The sequence below is a fragment of the Thalassophryne amazonica genome, chromosome 11 (assembly GCF_902500255.1).
Source record: "Thalassophryne amazonica chromosome 11, fThaAma1.1, whole genome shotgun sequence".
NCBI classification, from domain to species: Eukaryota; Metazoa; Chordata; class Actinopteri; order Batrachoidiformes; family Batrachoididae; genus Thalassophryne; species Thalassophryne amazonica.
Genome location: NC_047113.1, coordinates 77,519,542 through 77,540,168, shown reverse-complemented (window position 1 = coordinate 77,540,168; position 20,627 = coordinate 77,519,542). Strand labels below are relative to the sequence as shown.

At 44.7% G+C, this 20,627-nt stretch overlaps 1 protein-coding gene across 1 annotated transcript in view; it reads left to right on the top strand.

The window, feature by feature from the left end:
• The first annotated feature begins 7,760 nt into the window (after window positions 1–7,760).
• mgat4b (alpha-1,3-mannosyl-glycoprotein 4-beta-N-acetylglucosaminyltransferase B) overlaps window positions 7,761–20,627 on the top strand; it is a 112,855-nt gene continuing 99,988 nt past the window's right edge. Inside the window, exon 1 of the mRNA XM_034182234.1 lies at window positions 7,761–7,978. Within this exon, the coding sequence (XP_034038125.1) occupies window positions 7,891–7,978 (88 nt within the window). The 5' untranslated portion in view covers window positions 7,761–7,890. The remainder of the gene's footprint in view (window positions 7,979–20,627) is intronic.

Below are 20,627 nucleotides of genomic sequence, written 5' to 3'. Positions count from 1 at the left end.
ATGACATGAGTATTCTATTGACAGGAGCTCCAGTTTATGCTCCATTCATGCCCGTATTACACAGCTATTATCACACACCCTCAAGTTTCAATTTCCTCTGCCAGAGTAATCCCTTAAGTGATGAAAGGGGAAACTACTAGATAAACTTTTCCCATGGGGGTTGAGAATTTTTGCTCCCTGGTCCCTATCCTCCTCTGATATCAAACAGATTAGTAGGCTTGTAAATACCCATGTAGACACAATTACACTTGTCTGGTTTGTAAAAACGTTTGTATGTATAAGCTGAGAAATAAAGGGAGCTTCTCCTTCCTGTTGCAAATACTGTAAAGGTGCAAATATTTGCGTGGGATTTATTATGTGAATTTCGCAAGTTAAACAAGGTCGCCAAATTAAATACCACTATTTTAATACATAACGTACATATACGTACATATTCATAATGTAAACGTGAATATTAATACCGCTAAATACAAGGTCTGTTAGAAAACTATCCGTCCTTTTTATTTTTTTATAAAAACTATATGGATTTGAATCATGTGCGCTTGCATCAGCCAAGCTTGAACCTTCGTGCGCATGCGTGAGTTTTTTCACGCCTGCTGGTTGCGTCATTCGCAACCAACAGACAGGTATAAAGTTTGTATTAATGTTATCTTGGTTCTTCCTGGGTGGTTCTTATGGCAACTGATCCAATCCCAAGCAAGGACTATTTGTATATAAAAATGTATTTCCTAAAATGATACATTTTGGGTTTCAAATGAAATTTATGTAGCTTTTTTCCCCTCGAAATCCTCAAAAAGCATCTGCTTTGAGTTGGACCCCCAACTCAAGGATTCAAACCCCCCTTTCACATTCCTATATACAGCCCTGTACAAGACAGTGATTGTAGTGCAGTGGTAAAGTTTCCATCTGGTAATCAGAGCATGTGGATTCAAATTCCATGAGTGGCATTTTTTTTTTTTTTTGTAACCAGGGTTATTTAACCGCGGGGTTCTGTATTGCGTCCCCTTTTATGTATTATGTATATATCAACCCAGTGATATTCACTAATTACACAGCTGGTTTTTATTTCATTTCCCTCCACATCAACGGTGTGATGTGGTGCACTGTGTTCCTGCTCGAAAGATACCATCGCACCGGCATCGTGCACGCCTGCCCATCGACGCAATGTTTCGTGGTGTGCTCATACGAGCTCCACTGCCATGAGTGCCCTAAGTTATACCTATTCGCGCTATGTGTGAAGGGGCACTAAAGATCATTTTGGCATAATTCAATTCTCATATATGGTCCAATATTCCAATCAAATCAACTTTCTGCCAAACATATAGGCACAGAGGCAACCATCAATTGACCCCATCCTGATGCTCCCTTATGGTGCCCACGTAGTGAGTCAGGGTCTCACTGAGACATCAGAGTAATTGTGGCGGTGTTGTCCCGAGTTATTAAGTGGGATCTTACCCGTCATGAGCTATCTGGCCTTCCATACTCACCTGACACAACATGCCAACAAGGCGGGGGTACCAAGGTGTGAGAGGGAGCTACCATTGAAGATGTCATGTCCAAATTGTCGCTAATCTTTAAATTCATACGATCATTGAATGTGAATTGAATTATCTCTCCATCAATTTCCCCAAAGATTATTCTGTTGGATAAACCTGAACAATTCTGCACTGAACCAACAACAAATGATTATTACATTACCATATCAAATGGAAAAAGGAAAAGCTCAGATACAAAGGTTACGAAGGCAATAATCTGATACATGCATTTATCTCTTCTAGATTGGATTATTGGAATGTTCTATTTTCTAGTTTACCGCAGTCCAGCATTAGGGGGTCTCCAATTGGTTAAAAATACTGCTCCCAGACTTTTGACAGGAAACAGAAGGTTTGACCACATTACACCCATTTTGGCATCTCTTCACTGGCTTCCTGTCCCTGTGAGATCAGATTTTAAGGTTCTGTTACTGGCCTATAAAATTATTCATTGGCTGGTACCACCCTACCTGGCTGACCTGGTTGAGCCCTACGTACTGGCTTGGGCCCTGCGTTCACAGGGTGCAGGACTACTTTGTGTTCCTAGGGTGAATAAAAAGTCTGCGGGTCACAGAGCTTTTTCTTTTCGTGCCCCTTCTCTGTGGAACGATCTTCCTGTACAAATAAAACAGTCGGATTCTGTGGAGACCTTTAAGTCAAGACTTAAGACTCATTTGTTGTCCCTGTTTTATCATTAGTATATTAAGATATTATGTGTTTTTATTTTATTTATTTTTTTTTACTTTTTATGGTTTTGGTCTTTTATTGTTTTTGATATTTTGTCTATTTTGTGTTGTTTTTTGAACTGTGTCATGTGAAGCGCCTTGAAGCGACCTTGTTGTGATCTTGTGCTATATAAATTAATACATTTGAATTTGAATTCAATAATAACAATGAAAATAGGGAGCTCATCAAGTGTTGTGGGAATCTCTTAGTGTTCAACATGAAATTGTCCAAACAACCATAATAAAACACAAACAACTATAAAATTATACAGGTTATCCACGCTGATGGAGTGGTCATCGATCGCTCTTAACATCTTCTTTTGTCAGGCAAATCAAATTATAGACACACTAGCTAATCCCCCTTTTGAGACAAAACTAAGCCCCACAATCTTGCACCCCGAATAGTGTATGATCAGTTACTTCATTGCAATACCAATATCAATAGCAAAAATGATGTATGCAGGAATTCATGATCAGATTAAGAGTAGCAAGGATTCATCATTGCCCAATGTGTCATAAAAAATCTAGACAGCATATCAGTGAATCAAAATTGAAAAAAATAAAAACACGGAATTCATCTCCAAAAAAGAACCATGGCCTATATGTGTAAACACTTAGCAGTGCAACATTTTATTTCGGCAATAAGAACACGTTGGTCTTCTTTCTCTTCTTCTTCTAGGGTCGTCTTCCAAATCTGTTGCCGGGAGATTATGGGTATCGTTTTGTTAAGAGTGCTGTAACATTTGATAGGGGCACAGTACCCCTAATTTGGTGTCTAAGGCAGTGGTGATGCATTTGAAAGACAAATGTCTTATTCACAGGACCAGTACAGTTATTGATACCAAACTCATAGCCAATTCCTCAACATGTCTTTAGTCCAGTCAGGGCTCTGGTTACAGGGCCGTCAGATATTGCTTGGAAGACATTTTTTATTTATTTTTTTTTTTTGGCTAAAATAAACATGTAGATATGAAATGGAGGAGAATTATTCATATACTCCAGTCACAGTATCTCTGGTCAGATTATTAATTGCATGTTGAAATAAATATATTTGATTCTGTCCACATTTTTTATTTTTTTATTTTTATTATTTATTTATTTGCAATTTAGAACCACCTATTTAGATTCATCAGGCACCCCCCTAAGTACTGAACTGGCATATATTTCAAATACTATATGTAAAATACTAGCAGACCTCCTTTTTACTCTGATCCCTAGAATACTGAATTAAGTCCCTTCCTGTCATATTAATCGTAGTTAATGGAGCATTACAGAAACATTGGTGGATATTCCAGTCTTCTGGACGGATATGTTTTAGTATCTGTCTCCCTCAATAGCAATATGAATCAGCACAAACCTTCACTAACTTGGTGGTATAATCCCCATGGAGTTCCATCCATTATTTTACTGTACCAAGATCAGTGTTAGCTTTTAAGCATCTCCAATAATTTTGAAATCACACTAATACAATCATGCTATAACAATCATCCAAATAAGTCCCACAAATTATTATGCCTATTGTAAGTATCAGGCGTGAGACAAACTGGGTGGACACAAATGCAATCTCACACGACTGATAGAGTTCAAAAGGTTTAATAAGTGAAACAGGCGGGAGGTCGGTATACACTGGGAATTCAACAGCGAAGCATAGGTAGATAATGGTGAGAGGCTGAGACGTAGATTAGTAAACAGGCACAGGTCAAAAACACGGTGTATGGCAGGGCTGGATCCAGAGTGAAAATCTGACAGATGCATTTTTGCCCAATGATAAAATAAAAATCGTACGCATCTAGTTATTCAATAATCTTCATTCTTTTATTCGTGTGCAACATACACTGTCACACTTCTTTTAATATATTTATTATAATTCATGGACCATAGTGAACACTTCTTATTTGTATAAATATGATGTCCTACAAAAAGAACACTATAACAAAATCAAATTTATTGCCAAAATCTTTCAATTATACCTGAATCTATATATGATTTTTTTTCAACTGATAAAATCAATAAAAAGATGACCGCATATATTCTTAATAATAATATATTGAGATACAGACAGTTCACAGAAGACATTTTCCATTGATACCAATCAAAATTAGAAACAGTCCAGCAGGTAACAATATTCATCATGTCCATGACTAAATATACTAAAACAAATACATCACAATTGTACACATATCACAATAGTTAACAGTTGTGATATGTGTACAGTTGTGATGTATTTGTTTTAGTATATTTAGATTTTGTTGTGATTTGGCACTTTATAAGCCAATTAAATTGAAATTGAATTGAAATTGAACAAGATTTTATCGAGTCTTAAAGTAAATAAATATGAAATTGGTCACTGGATCCTTAAAGTTTGGACATAATAAACTCTACATGGTGGATCCTTGATCTCTGGACATAAATAGGAATAAACAAAATCTGTAGTTTTTGTCAAAAGCATTTCCTTACAGACATTATTGGCATGAATGTCTTTCCATATATCTGAGCTGAGCTCTTACAGCTGCTGTGCTTCATGTTAGGATGTAATTTTAAAGAAGTACAGCACGTCTCATTTTGGGAGGAAAAAACATTTTAGTCAATTGTAGTTTCTTGTCTGTATTACAACGTTTGTAAGAGGTATCATTTTATTTAAAGCGGCAATTTGTTTTGAAGTTATTAATTCTGACCGGACTCTGTCTCAGCAGAGAGCCGCACAGCGTTTGGAGCTGTGCCAACGGAATGGAGGACGATTCTCGTTTCTTCACTGAAACAAGACAAGAGTCCCAGTTAGTGACTTTAATACACACAAAAGCTACTCACAAAAATTTTAATGGCTTTGAGAGGGGTTAAGAAGTGGACTTGCCATTTCTGAAGAGCAGTGAATCAAAGAACCAACGACCTAGTGGATCGAAGCATTGCTTCAATGGTTCACGCTTCAAAGTGGAGTCGCGCTGCAGAAAAGGTTGATTACAGAGTCGCTGCAGACCAAACCCTGAATATCCGATTTTATTTGTACGTCCGTATGACTCTGAAACTCGAAAAAAATCTGTATAATTTACGGACAATCCGTATAGGTTGACATGTATGGTCGGAAAACCACCGAAAATATAATTTCAGTCATCATAGAATGCCTTTCAAACACACAATTGTCTGAAAACTATTTATAAACCACTCACCGTTTCTTGCTGAAATAAGCGCCCAATTTTCCTTGCACAACTTTTTTCCTGGATGCCATGATCATCAACTCGACTGGACTGACGCTATGCTTGTTTGATCCGGTTTGAATTTTCCTGCGTACACCTGCGTGGTGCATTGTGGGATCAAATCAAAAGCTGTGTTCTCGGCAGGGACACGTTTGGCACTATTCGGGATTATTCAAGATTTTTTTTTTGTTACTGATGACGAACAATGTGTAAAAAAATCTGACCGATGCAACTGCATCGATCCAAACCGGTCTGCATCCGGGCTTGTATGGGCTATCAGAGGCAAGGCAAAATCAAAGTCAAAAACGAGGCAGAGTCAAAATACAGGCAGGCGTAAATGCAAAAACCAATGCAATAACTGATAATGAGGTGACAACATAAACAAAGACTACACCAAACACAAATGAACAGAACAACAAAACCAGAGATTACAGCATAATGCAATGAAAAAAGGAACTAATTGATAAGCAATAATAACATAATCAGATAAGAAACACTTGAAGGTCAATGATAACCAAAACCGGTGATTAAAGCATAATACAATAAATGTGAAAACAGAAATGAGCTTAAGTCTAAAGCAACATAAGAGACCAAGAATGAAAGAATACAAAAGTAACTAGGACTGCAGGCAGTCATATATGGGCCCTCGTGTGCGCACCACTGCCTCCTCAGGCCAGCGTGTCCCCTTGTGACCAGATGTGGATGTGTCAGCTTCATACAGGGGCCGACCCTCATCACACAGTTCAAGCAGCAGCAGTGCAAGCAGTCATATATGGGCCCTCGTGTCCACGCCACTGCCTCGCCTCCTCGTGCCAGTGCGATTTCTATTCAGGCGCCGAACCTCTTCACACAGTTTAAGTTTCAAGCAAAACAGTCAGTGCATGAAGGAATTATAACAAGTTGATGGTTAATCCACTAGACGGTGTTCTGAGCACAAAGAAAGGGGTCAGGTGGCTACGGGGCAGACACTAATCACACAGTTCAAGTTTCAAGCAAATCAGACAATGCATGAAGGAGTTATGACAAGTTGATGGTTCATCCAATAGGGGGCGCTCAGAGCACAAACAAAGGAGGCAGGTGCGTACGGGGCAGACACTCATCCCACAGATCAAGTTTCAAGCAAATCAGACAATGCATGAAGGAGTTGTCATGACTTGATGTTCCATGGCGAAGGGTCAAAATGGCGGCACCATCGTGTCTGCGCCACCGCCTCCCCGTGCCAGCGCATCCCCTTGTGACCGGATGTGGGCAGGTGTGTACAGAGACTGACCCTCATCACACAGTTCAAGTTTAAAGCAAATCAGTCAATGCATGAAGGAGTTATGACAGGTTGATGGTTCATCCACTAGGGGGCCCTCAGAGCACAAACAGAGGGGCCAGGTGTCTTAAGGGGCGGATCCTCATCACACGTAAAGTTTCATGTCAATCAGGCAAAGCATGAAGGAGTTATCATGACTTGATGTAACATGGCGAAGGGTCAAAATGGCGGCGCCATAGCGGCCACACCCTTCGACATAGAAAAAAGCTTTTGATAACTTTTGATCAGTATCGTCTCTGGATGATCTGAAAGAAATTTGAAGTGCATTGGACAAAATCCCTAGGAGGAGTTTATTCAAATACAGCGTGTGGAAATCACACCAAAATGACATGAAAATTGAAAATGGCCGACTTTCTGCTTTGGGTGGACCAACGGTGCAAGAGACTTTTTTGTGCGTCTATGCAAGTCACCCATGTACCAATTTTCATGTCCCTTCTGAAAAAAAAAAAAAACCTATGGGAAGGGGTTTAAAATGTTGTTGATATAGAAAACCTTTAAAACCTACTTAATAGAAAATTCACAAGCGCTATTGATAAGGGAATCGATAAAGAATCTGATCGATAAGCAGAATCGATAAGGGCATTGATATCGATACAATCTTATCAATACCCATCCCTAATCGTATCGCACCAAAACGCATCATATCGCATTGTGTCGTCATTTATCGCAAGATGTATTGTATTGCTGGTAGTGTATCGAGGTGCGACAACTAATTTGGTTGTATGTGGTCACAACAAAAGCTCTTCTCCCCCTCCCTCTCCCTTTTCCTCTCTCTCCTTTTTCTCTCTCTCCCCTCCCTCTCCTTTCTTTCTCCCCCTCCTCTCTCTCTCCGTCCCTCCCTCTCCTTTCTTTTTCTCTTTCTCCCCTCCCTCTCCTTTTTCTCTCCCCCCTCCTTCTCTCTCACTCTCTCTCCCCCTCCCTCTTCTTTCTCTCTCTCTCCTTTTCCTCTCCCCCCTCCTCCTTTCTCCTCCTCTCTCTCCTTTTAACTCTCTCTCTCCCCCTCTCTCCCTCTCAGTCTCGGTCTCAGTCTCTGTCGCTCGCAGCTTGTCTCTCTGCCTGTCTGTGTCTCTCTCTGTCTGTCTGCCCCGCGGTCTCGGTTCGGACATGGTCCGGTGGTTCCGGACATGAGGTTCCGTAACGTGTCCTTGGTGACCGTCTTGTTGTTCGGGCTGGTCTCGGTTTCGTGGTACACCGCCTTCAGCAGCTCCAGAGGTAAGCACCACCCGCCTGGCCGACTAAGCACCGCCCGCCTGGCCGCGGCTCCTTTCGCACGCTGAGCTCTGCTAAAAGGTGCGCTCGTTTTGAGATTGTGAACGCACCTCTGTGTGGTTTTGTTATTTGATCTCTGTTCGTAAAACATCTGTTTGTGATCCTCCACAATCAAGCTAAGAGGGCGCTCGTTTCGTTTGAATACATGCTGAGGAGGGGGCGGGGTGTGTTGATTCCATTTTTGTTTTTTTTTAATGAACCATGGAAGGTTCTAATCAAAGAGGAGTGTTTGATTTATGATGGACGGCGTGCCGGATGGTGGCGCTTTAAAATCTCAGAGCGCTTGATTTCTGGTGCGTTGCGTTCTCGGAGGTCTTTGTTGAGAGGTCAGAGGTCAGTGAGTCACGCCAACAAAGAGATATCAGCTTCATGATGTTGTGAAGGAGTCACAATGACAACAAAATTAACGATGGTAAAATTAATGGCGTGCTGACCCCCACGGTGAACCCACGGCATGCTGACCCCCACGGCGTACTGACCGCCACGCCGTGCTGACCCCCACAGTGACCCCACGGTGTACTGACCCCATGGCGTGCTGAGCCGACAGCGTGCTGACCCCCAAGGTGTACTGACCCCACGTCGTACTGACTCCCACGGTATGCTGACCCCCACCTTGACCCCACAGCGTATTGACCCCACAGTGTGTTGACCCTCACGGTGACCCCACAGCGTGCTGACCCCCACAGCATGCTGACCCCCATGGTGTGCTGACCCCCACGGTGATCCCACGACGTGCTGAACCCCACAGCGTACTGATCCCCACGCCGTGCTGACCCCACAGCGTGCTGAACCCCATGGCGTACTGATCCCAACGCCGTGCTGACCCCCACGGTGAACCCACAGCGTACTGACCCCACGGGGTGCTGACCCCCACAGTGAACTACCGGCGTGCTAACCCCACGGCATGCTGACCTCCACAGTGTACTGACCCCATGGTGTGCTGACCCTCATGGCATACTGACACCACAGTGTGCTGTCCCCCACGGCCTGCTGACCCCCACATTGACCCCACGGTGTGATGACCCCCAAGTTGACCCCACAACATGCTGACCCCCACAGTGACCCCACGGCGTGCTGACCCACACAGATTGTACTGACCCCCACGGTGTGCTGACCCCCACAGTGTACTGACCTCACGGCGTGCTGACCCCCATGGCATACTGACCCCACGGAATGCTGACCTCCACAGCATGCTGACCCCCACAGCACACTGACCCCCACAGAGTGCTGACCCCCACAGTGACCCCACGGTGTGCTGAGCCCACATCGTGCTGACCCCCAAGGTGTACTGACCCCACGTCGTGCTGACCCCGACGGTATGCTGACCTCCACCTTAACCCCACGGCGTACTGACCCCACAGCGTGTTGACCCCCAAGGCGACCCCACAGCGTGCTGACCCCCACATCATGCTGACCCCCATGGTGTGCTGACCCCCACGGTGATCCCACAGCGTTCTGACCCCCACGGCATACTGACCCCCACGGCATGCTGACACCATGACGTGCTGACCCCCACGGCATACTGACCCACACGGTGAAACCACAGTGTGGTGACCCCCACAGTGTACTGACCCCATGTTGTGCTGACCCCCACAGTGATCCCATGGTGTGCTGACCTTCATGGCGTACTGACCCCACGGCGTGCTGTCCCCCACGGCCTGCTGACCCCCACGGTGACCCAGTGGTGTACTGACTCCACGGGGTGCTGACCCCCACAGTGAACCACCGGTGTGCTGACCCCATGGCATGCTGACCCCCATGGTGACCCCACAGCTTGCTGACCCCCACATTAACTCCACGGTGTGATGACCCCACAGTGTGCTGACCCCCAAGGTGACCCCACAACATGCTGACCCCCACAGTGACCCCACGGCGTGCTGATCCACACAGCGCACTGACCCCCACGGTGACCCCATGGCCTACTGACCCCATAGTGTGCTGACCCCATGGCGTGCTGATCCCTACAGTGTCCTGACCCAACAGCGTGCTGACCCTCATGGTGTACTGATGCCACGGCGTGCTGACCTCATGAGTGCTGACCTCCATCTAGTGCTGACCCACACAACACACTGACCCCACGGAGTGCTGACCCCCACTGTGACCCCACAGTGTGCTGATCCCATGGCATGCTGACCCCCACAGTGTGCTGACTCCACAGCGCACTGACCCCACGGCGTATTGACCACACAGCGTGTTGACCCTCACGATGACCCCACAGCATGCTGACCCCCATGGCGTGCTTACCCCCACGGTGACCCCACAGCGTACTTACCCCCATGGCGTGCTGACCCCACGACATGCTGACCCCCACGGTGTACTGACCCCCACGCCGTGCTGACCCTCACAGCGTGCTGACCCCCAAGGTGTACTGACCCCAAGTCGTGCTGACTCCCACGGTATGCTGACCCCCACCTTGACTCCACAGCGTATTGACCCCACAGTGTGTTGACACTCACGGTGACTCCACAGCGTGCTGACCCCCACAGCATGCTGACCCCATGGTGTACTGACCCCCCACGGAGATCCCACGGCGTGCTGAACCCCACGACGTACTGATCCCCATGCCGTGCTTACCCCCACGATGACCCCACAGCGTGCTGAACCCCACGGCGTACTGACCCCCACGCCGTGCTGACACCACGACGTGCTGACCCCCACAGTGTACTGACCCCCACAGTGATCCCACGGTGTGCTGACCCTCATGGCGTACTGACCCCACGGCGTGCTGTCCCCCACGGCCTGCTGACCCCCACAGTGACCCAATGGTGTACTGACCCCACAGGGTGCTGACCCCCACAGTGAACCACTGGTGTGCTGACCCCATGGTATGCTGACCCCCATGGTGACCCCACAGCCTCACTCTGTGTGACTGCTGAGATAGCCTCCGCCCCTGCGGCCCTTTGAAGATGAGGGAGTGTGATTTCTTCACCATCCCATTATAAGATATTGAAGACGTCCAGCGAGTAGCTACATGACCAATCACGTAAAGCGGTTGTCTTTGGTTCATCACACCTATGTGCGAAATTACAGAGCATGACCCCCACTGTGACCCCATGGCATACTGGTGAGGGGAGGTGATGGTCTAGTGGTTAAGCGTTGGGCTTGAGACCAGAGGATCCTTGGTTCAAATCCCAGCCTGACTGGAAAATCCCTAAAGGCCCTTGAACAAGGTGCTTAATCCCCTAGTTGCTCTCAGTGTGTAGTGAGTGTCTTACATGGCAGCACCCTCACATCGGGGTGAATGTGAGGCATTATTGTAAAGTGCATTGAGTGTCTGATGTAGATGGAAAAACAATAAATGCAGTTCATTTACCATTTAGAGCAGGCAGCAAGCTGCATTTTGTTAATACTCACTGGCTTTGAATATGAGCCTGTCTCGTTTAGGCACCGGTGTTACCGACCGAACGGTCCCCCCTAAAAATCGGTCTGCCCTGCCTTCACTGCACATGCGTCATTAGTCGCGGTTCACGGATTATCACCTTGTTTCTGCTTCAAACTGCCTCCAGTCATCATCTGTCTCAGCCACAGTTATCTGAAGCTTTTGTACAACAATCTTTTCCACATAAATGAAAAAAGATGGAGGAAGCGATCAGAGCATCGCAGCTACACAAGCTGCAAGCTGCGGTCACTGCCTCTGTCATTTCAAAGTGCCACTGATTATCACCTCGTTTTTGCTTAAAACTGACTTTAGAATGATTTAAGAGGTTTTACTTTGTCATCTGATGGTTATTAATCACATTATTCCCTTTGATCGCTTTGGGTGTAGAGAGTCAGACTCCGAGAGTCAGACTCAGATGAGCTGCTGTGGTCCCAAATGATTCATGTGGAGTGGAGGCACGCAGACCGATTATTAGGGGGGGACCGTTCGGTCAGGTTTGCGGATTACAGTCACCATTTTACAATTGGTCTTCTTCATTAATATTTGCTAAGTTCACATTTTTTACAAAATTCTCTAAATTGTCCCCATATCTCTTCAAACATGGCCAGTTTCCCTTTCCTAATACATGTCATCTTTTCTAGAGGAAAAACTATGAGAATTTGTTTTGCCCAGTACGCCAAACTGGGCCTGTTTGTATTTTTTTCCAGAATATAGTAATTGATCTTTTAGCTTGCAGTAGATGCACCTTGATCATTATTTGTTCATTCTTGGTAAAGTTATGTTGAGCAGGATTTATTGGTATGTTCTTTGATATAATAGTCTCTATTGCTGTTTCAACCTTTATCGCCAATGCAGTCAGGGCATCCAGGTCCTCTGGGATATCGACTGCAATAAGCTGATCCTTGATGCGAGTCCTTGAAAAAAAATATCATTAAGAACCGCTGAGTTCCACTCACTCTTTGCCGCCAATATGCGGAAATAGATGGTGTGATGTGACACCTTCCGTGACCCCTGCCGGAGTTTATCAGGGAAAGCGCAGCCTTGTGTCCCGGAGACATGTTGGAACACTTGCTGCAGAGCCGAAATGAAAAGACTGAGGGATCGGCATGATTCAGATCGCTGGCTCCATTCTGCGGTGGCCGAGGCTGCAGCTCGTCCCGTCAGGTGAGAAATCATAAAAGCAATTTTTGTCCGATCAGTCGGAAACATTGACAAGTGCAGCTCACACTGGGTAACGAATGGTCTCACATCGCTGGACTCACCTGACAAACGCTCAGGATGGGAGAGCTGATTACAAAAAAATAGTCATCACACCTGGAAGCAGGTTAGCAGTGGCTTCGATTTGCGTTGCTGGTGACGTGTCATGGCCCAATTTGCACAAGTTGTTCTATCTGGGAACTTAGGGAGGACATTGCAGTCTCTTGCCGTTTGGCTAACTCAGTGAAACCAGCATATAGCTTGGTCAGAGTATCTTCCTGCTGCGCCAGCTGTTGGCTGTGCACGTGCACAGCCAAACAGAACGGGTCAGAGTCCGCTGTGTCCATTTCTGGCCATATCATTCTAACAGGCTTGAAGACACACTCGGGTTGGAGTCAAATGCAGGACTCACTCTCAGATGGTCGGCGTTTAAAGTTCTTTACTGGAAGTACAGGCGTGGTTTGATACACAAAAAGGCAGTCAGAGAGCAGCAACCAAATCATCGGGTGAAAGGCAGAGTTGAAAAACAGGCAGAGGATTTCAAAAACCACGGTAAGGCAGTCAGGACACACAAAAACTCAGAGGACAGGCTGGAAGTGAAGGCACAAGGCACAACTATTTGGCAAAATGGAAGGAAGGAAGAGAGATTTAAATAAGGTGAGTGATCAGCCGGTGATGAAGAGCAGGTGCAAGTCAGCAGGGCGAGGAAAAAAAAACGGAAGTGACACACCCACCAAACACCCAGGTGACAGACAAAAGAACATAGCCACAAAACCCCAAGCAAAACAAATAACAGAAAAGCATATTCATTTTTAAAACATTGATTCTACCAGTTAAAGAGAGGGGTAACATCTACCTATCGATGGATCCTGTTAGTTCACTCATCAAAGGTTCATAATTAGATCTAATAATCAGATTCAATTTGGGCCTAATTTCTATACCTAGGTACATAAAATGATCCACCACTTTAAAACACAGAGTCTCTGAAACTGGATCCTCGATGTCCTTCTCATTTAGTAACAGTATGGTGGACTTGGTATTATTAATTGTGTATCCTAAAATGTTACTAAAAGCCTTTATCAGTTCTAAAATAGCTGGAATAGATTTCAGAATTTGAGAAACAAATAAAATAACTTTGTCTGCATATAGTGCCGCCTTGTGTTCAATATGGTGGACAGGTATTCCAGATATGTCGGCATGTGTTTGTACGGCTATTGCCAAGGGTTCTATTGCCAAGGTAAACAAAAGAGGTGACAAGGGGCACCCCATCGACATCCTCTCTTGATCAAAATTGATTTTTAAATATTTTTGTTTGTTATTATATCTGCTGTTGAATGTAAATACAGTAACTGAACCCATTTAAAAAATTTATTCCCAGAACCAAACCGTTCCAAGACTTTAGAAAGATAAGGCCATTCCACCTTATTGAAAGCCTTTTCGGCATCTAAATATATGAAAACTTTATTTGAAGAATCTTCCAAACCCTGACTGATATTAAGCACCCTGTCGCCCAAGAATGAATCTGTTTTGATCTCTATGTATTACATAGGGCAACGTTTCCTGCAGCCATCTGTTATGTTTCGGACGCGGTCGGAGCACCGACCCAGCGTTTGAAAGGACCCAGCATTAAATAAGCAGAGCACGGTTCAAAGGATAACAGAATTTAATAAACATAACAGTGAGTGACGTGCTAAACAACTAAAAAGTCCGCGGTCTGGTGAGGTGGAAACACGGCGCGCTCTCAACAGCGCAAACGGTCCGGAGCCACAGCAGTTCGGACCCAGGGACCCCGCCGACACCCCCCAGGTGGCCGCGACAAACCAAGTCTGTGAAGAAAGAAAACATGGAGGTGAGTCCAACTCTACACAGAGAGACACAACTCAAAAGGTGCACGCAATCAGCAAACACTTCCTGGCTTAAAGCTATACATCAGCTTCTCACCCTGCAGGCACGGAACAACTCAGTTCAAATCTCCACTGCAGCAGAAGCTGATTAGACAATTAGCATAACGTGACAGCTCACTAACACAAGGTGTGAGGGACACCAAATCCACTGTCATTACTTCATAAAAGTCACCAAAACCAAATTACCTCAGGAAGTGTGCTGAAGAGCGTGAGACCTCACCCAATCCTCCTTCACAGACTGTGGCGTCAAACCTGGAGCGGTCTCTGCGTCTGTGATGGTGAGATTGTTCTCCTGACGTCGATCTCACACGTCTGCTCACAAGGTCGAGTCTCTGGCAATCACACACTGTGCATTCAAGGTTTAAATGCAGCAATCTCTGATTAAGACAAAATACACCACAGCTGTGAGTCCTGATGACCTGCATGTGAAAACAAGCCTCAGGTGTTCAGGGTGAGGTCCTAATGCTCAGCCACTCAGTCCTGAATGCATACCACCTGGTGGGAGAAACAGAAAACAAAAACCAAGCCAGCCAAACACCCCAGCCCACAACACCATCTTGCTAAGATTTTACATAAAATCTTAAGCTCAGTATTTAATCGACTTATCAGTCTCATATTTTCACAGCAGTTGCTCGGCTTTCCAGGTTTTGGTAGCAGTGTTATTATTGCAGCTGTCAGTGATTTTGGAAGATTTCCATGATTAAATGCTTCTAACAGGATATCCAGGAGTGATTTAAGCAATTTTGGTTTGAATTTTTTGAAAAGATCTATTGGAAGCCCATCCAGGCCTGGGGTTTTGCTCACCCTCATATCATCAATTATCTTGCTGATTTCCCTTTCTTTCAAATCTGCTTCAAGCATTTCATGGTTCTATTTTTTTAATGTGTGAGTGAAACCTGAGTTTGTAGAAGTGATATAACATTAATTATTCATCCGTTCCTTTCACAGCATCTCAGACCTCCACAAGCTTCATTTGAATTTGTAATCCTGATCCACTTCAGAACCAGAATTAGAGATGTACCCATCCACATTTTTCACTTCCGATCCAATCCCAATACCTGAGTTTTGATATCTGCCGATTCCGATACCAGAGCTCTGTTTGCTTTAATATTTTTATTATCATTATTGGTGATTTTATATGAGGATAGTCTATCTCCACTTATCCAGCGTCATTGTTATGTGTCGACGCGAGTTGAGGAGCGGACCTGCGTCAGACGGAACCCAGCGCTACAAATAACCAGAAAAGCGGTTCCAAAAACAATATATTTGTTACACCCACTGTGCATAAAAGGTGTAAAAACAAAAACAGCGTCCCTCTGGTGGAGTGACTGTTGGCACGCTCTCCAGCGCCCGCAAGGATCAAAGCCCGGCGCTCCTGGACTCACTACCACCGCCAAACACCCCCCAGGTGGACACGACAAACCGACTCTCTGTGAAGCAAAGAAGAGGTGAGGTAAGTCAGCAGTTACAACAATATCTTTCAAAAGACACACGCTATCAGCAACACATTCAGGTCTGTATCTTTTTTAACTTTATGCAAATGAGCAGCTTCTCACAACAAGTGGAGGATCACTTATCCTGCACGCCACAGCAGTGAGAAGCAAACTGCACAATTCTCATCACAATTCCAGTATACTGCGTAACAAAACACCAAGTTACTATCAACAATTAGTCGAACACTTAATCACCTTTAATGTGTGCTGACAGCAAGTGTCCTCACCCTTCCTTGCTTCACGGGCTCGATGTGTCAAACCCAGGCGCGGTCCTCAGCGTCTCACAAACGGACATCACAAGGTCGAGTTCCCGGCAGTTCTGCTTGAATCACACATGCCTTAAATGCAGAACGCCATCCAATTATCTGCTTCAGCTGAAAGTCTTTAAGGTTGCATGTGAGCACCAGTCACAGGTGCTTCACATGATGTTGATGAGGGTGAGGACTCTTCAGCCAGCACCTTCTCCACAGAAGAATCAGTTTCCATGCCACCTGAAGAGCAAAGAAAAGAAAAGAACACCAAAACATCCAGCCACACCCCCCAACACACAACAGTCATGATGAAGTGCTTAGAGGATTTTCTTAAAACGAAGACCTGAAAGTTCAGCTACAATTTTCCAGAAGGTACATCTGAGATGCAAGCCTAGATTTAATGTTTTGGTGAAAGAATTAAGTACTTTTATTCTTTGGTGGTTTCTTGTGGCATTTTGCAAATGCCGAAATGCATTCCTTTTACAAAATAGTATATGTACTTGTATGCAGTTTTTGGGGTGCCCTTGTGAAAAACATTCAAATCTTGATTGATGAAACATGGCAGGTTTAAAAAAAAAAAGCATCAACTTTATAGAGAAAAGACAGCTGTCTTTCGCTCTCTCTCTCTCTCTCTCTCTCTCTCTCTCTCAGTTCAATTTCACTGGAGCTTTATTGACATGGGAAACATGCATTTAGATGGTCAAAGCAAATGCTATATAGAGCAAAAAAAAAAAAAAACTACATACACTTAACAATATTCTACAGTAAATAAATGTGTAAACAGGAGATGTGGGATTGAAATAATATTAAAAATTGTGCTTTCGGTGTAAAAATATACTATCCTATAAAATGTGTTATACGTAGATAAAGTGTCGTAGCAGTTTAATCTCCTGTTTTGGGTTTACGGTGGTTTGTGTCCGTTGTTCCTTCTTTTCATGTCCCAAACCTTGCTGCTGTGTTTGTTGTCCTTCAGCCAACAGATAGTGAAGTTTGTCGATGTGACGTCTACAAAAAGCACAGTCTGCCTATTTGATGCTATACCAACAAAATTGTTTAAGGACCTGTGGCCCGTTCTTGGGCCGACTGTGCTGGAAATTGTTAATCTTTCATTAAGCTCTGGTTCTGTTCCTGAGTGTTTTAAATCTGCAGTGATTAAACCATTGCTTAAGAAATCTGGTCTTGACCCTGGTGTATTGAGTAATTACAGGCCGATATCAGATCTGTCATTCTGTTCTAAAATTCTGGAAAAAGTGGTCTCACGGCAGCTTGTAGACCATCTTACTGAGAATGATCTTTTTGAGCCACTTCAGTCTGCTTTCAGAAAACATCACTCCACAGAGACAGCACTTACCAGAGTGGTGAATGATTATCTGTGTGCAATGGATTCGGACACCACAATGGTTTTAGTGCTCTTGGATGTTAGTGCTGCATTTGATACTGTGGATCATCGTGTTTTACTTGATAGGCTGGAAAATTACTTTGGGATTACTGAAAGTGTTCTTGCTTGGCTGATGTCATACTTGTCCAGTCGTTCTTATTGTGTTGTGTATAATAACACTACTTCTGGTCTTGGTAAAATGAAATTTGGGGTTCCACAGGGGTCTGTGTTAGGCCCCTTGATTTTCTCACTTTATATAGCGCCGCTTGGGCATATTCTGCGGCATTACGGGATTGCGTTTCATTGTTATACTGATGATACTCAATTGTACATGCCGGTAACTGCTGGTAATCTTGCCCATATAAAAGCCTTGGAAGATTGCCTTATTGTCAGGTTTGACCTCACCTAGACATACAAGAAATGACACTTGAGACAAGAACTCAGACAGAGAGTTGAGATATCTTTTGTGAGCTTTGCAAAGGGGACACACAGCAGAGGCTGGCAGCTTGTAAGTGCAGTTCTCCAACTGTGTCATTCTCTGCGAGGCCCTTTTATTGTGTGTAAAAAAACTAAGATAAGGGTGGGGGCTACATGAGTCCACGGTTACAACATGTGCTACTAGTCATGTGCAGATACGTTTGCAATCAACTGAATCATTCCGATCTTAGGTACAGAGTGAGTGGTTTTGTTGAAGCTTGCTAAATGTCAAACCGTAAACAGGCTGACCTGGCTCCTGCAGCTGTGCTATCTATCTGGGAATATCTGAGAGAAACAGTTTGCAGAATTTAAAAGAGCAGATGTAATAAATGATAACATGTTTGTACAGTACATTTTATCTAATATATCCCTCCTGTTTATCGTTTATTACATCTCAACCACTTCCAATACATTAATCACAACCACTTGTTAAGAACATTTTCAGTTGTAACATCATAGACGAATGCGGAGATGAATATAGTAACCAAAAACAGGAGGACAAAATGACAGTGAACCAATGATAAAGATTTTAAATCATTATGTGGTGTCTTTTATTGTTTACAGGGCAGTGTCAGAATGCTCAGGAATATCGACCTCGTAATCAGGTGGTTGGTACGGCTGGGCATCGGCATATGGCGATTGGACATCATATTCTGGTTCCTGCTCAAAATCATCGGTTGACAATGGTTGGAAATGGGTAGTTTCTCGATGGAGGTCTCGCTGTACGACATTACATTGGACAAAAGCATTGGAGACTAATTTTACAATCATGGAACGGAGGCAAGGCACTATGCAGCAAAGTAAGAGTGCAAAAACTGCAACAGTGATCAATAGAGGGGTCAAAGCTCGTAGTAGAGGTTGCCACCAACTTCCTGATGTAAACCATGACCAGAAGCTCCAGCTAGGCAATGACATTGTTGCTTGGACAGAGTCACGGACCTCTGTCATCTCTTGTAGGGCTCGGGTGATGGCACCTCCATCAGCTGTGTTGTCCGGGATAAAGGTGCAGCACGTTGTGCTCACCAAAGCACACACTCCACCGGAGGGTGCGGTCAGCTGATCAAGAACCATACGGTTTTGTAGTACCATAAGTCGCAGGGCCCTAATTTCTTCGGCGGTTGCGTTGGCCATCTCTAGTGTGGAGTTCATGAATTGCAAAAACTTCCAGTGGGTGAACTCAACTTCTAGAGCTACGAAGTTGACCCCAACATGCGGAAGCATGCTGAATAGTGACCTCCATCCCTGATGGAATATTCTTTTATCACTAGGAATATGGCTGGTATCAGGCAGTTCTCATTTAACGCGAACATTATGTGGTTCACGGAACTTGACGGTGGCTTTGGACCATTGGTCTTTAGGAATATGTACTACTGGTTTGTGTAAATTAATCATTTGACATCTTCCACCCCAATTGAGAGGAAGGTGAGCGTAAACGTTGGTCCCGCATAGCCAATAGTAATCAGTGAGGACTCTAGTGCCCTTCTGGGTTGGTGCTGTGGCTGCACAGTAACAGCGCTTAACGTAAGGGGCCTGGGTGGGGTTACATCAGAAACGGTCTGCGTCCCTGACAAGGTGAGCCTTGTTCCATTGGGTCTTATCCTGTTTACAGGTTTTATTTCTGTTGCATTCATTTTTTGCTGTACTCAACAAAAATATAAACGCAACACTTTTGGTTTTGCTCCCATTTTGTATGAGATGAACTCAAAGTTCTAAAACTTTTTCCACATTCACAATATCACCATTTCCATCAAATATTGTTCACAAACCAGTCGAAATCTGTGATAGTGAGCACTTCTCCTTTGCTGAGATAATCCATCCCACCTCACAGGTGTGCCATATCAAGATGCTGATTAGACACCATCATTAGTGCACAGGTGTGCCTTAAACTGCCCACAATAAAAGGCCACTCTGAAAGGTGCAGTTTTGTTTTATTGGGGGGGGGATACCAGTCAGTATCTGGTGTGACCACCATTTGCCTCATGCAGTGCAACACATCTCCTTCGCATCATCCGTGAAGAGAACACCTCTCCAACGTGCCAAACGCCACCGAATGTGAGCATTTGCCCACTCAAGTCGGTTACGACGACGAACTGGAGTCAGGTCGAGACCCCGATGAGGACGACGAGCATGCAGATGAGCTTCCCTGAGACGGTTTCTGACAGTTTGTGCAGAAATTCTTTGGTTATGCAAACCGATTGTTCCAGCAGCTGTCCGAGTGGCTGGTCTCAGACAATCTTGGAGGTGAACATTGTGGATGTGGAGGTCCTGGGCTGGTGTGGTTACTCGTGGTCTGCGGTTGTGAGGCTGGTTGGATGTACTGCCGAATTCTCTGAAATGCCCTTGGAGACGGCTTATGGTAGAGAAATGAACATTCAATACATGAGCAACAGCTCTGGTTGACATTCCTGCTGTCAGCATGCCAATTGCACGCTCCCTCAAATCTTGTGACATCTGTGGCATTGTGCTGTGTGATAAAACTGCACCTTTCAGAGTGGCCTTTTATTGTGGGCAGT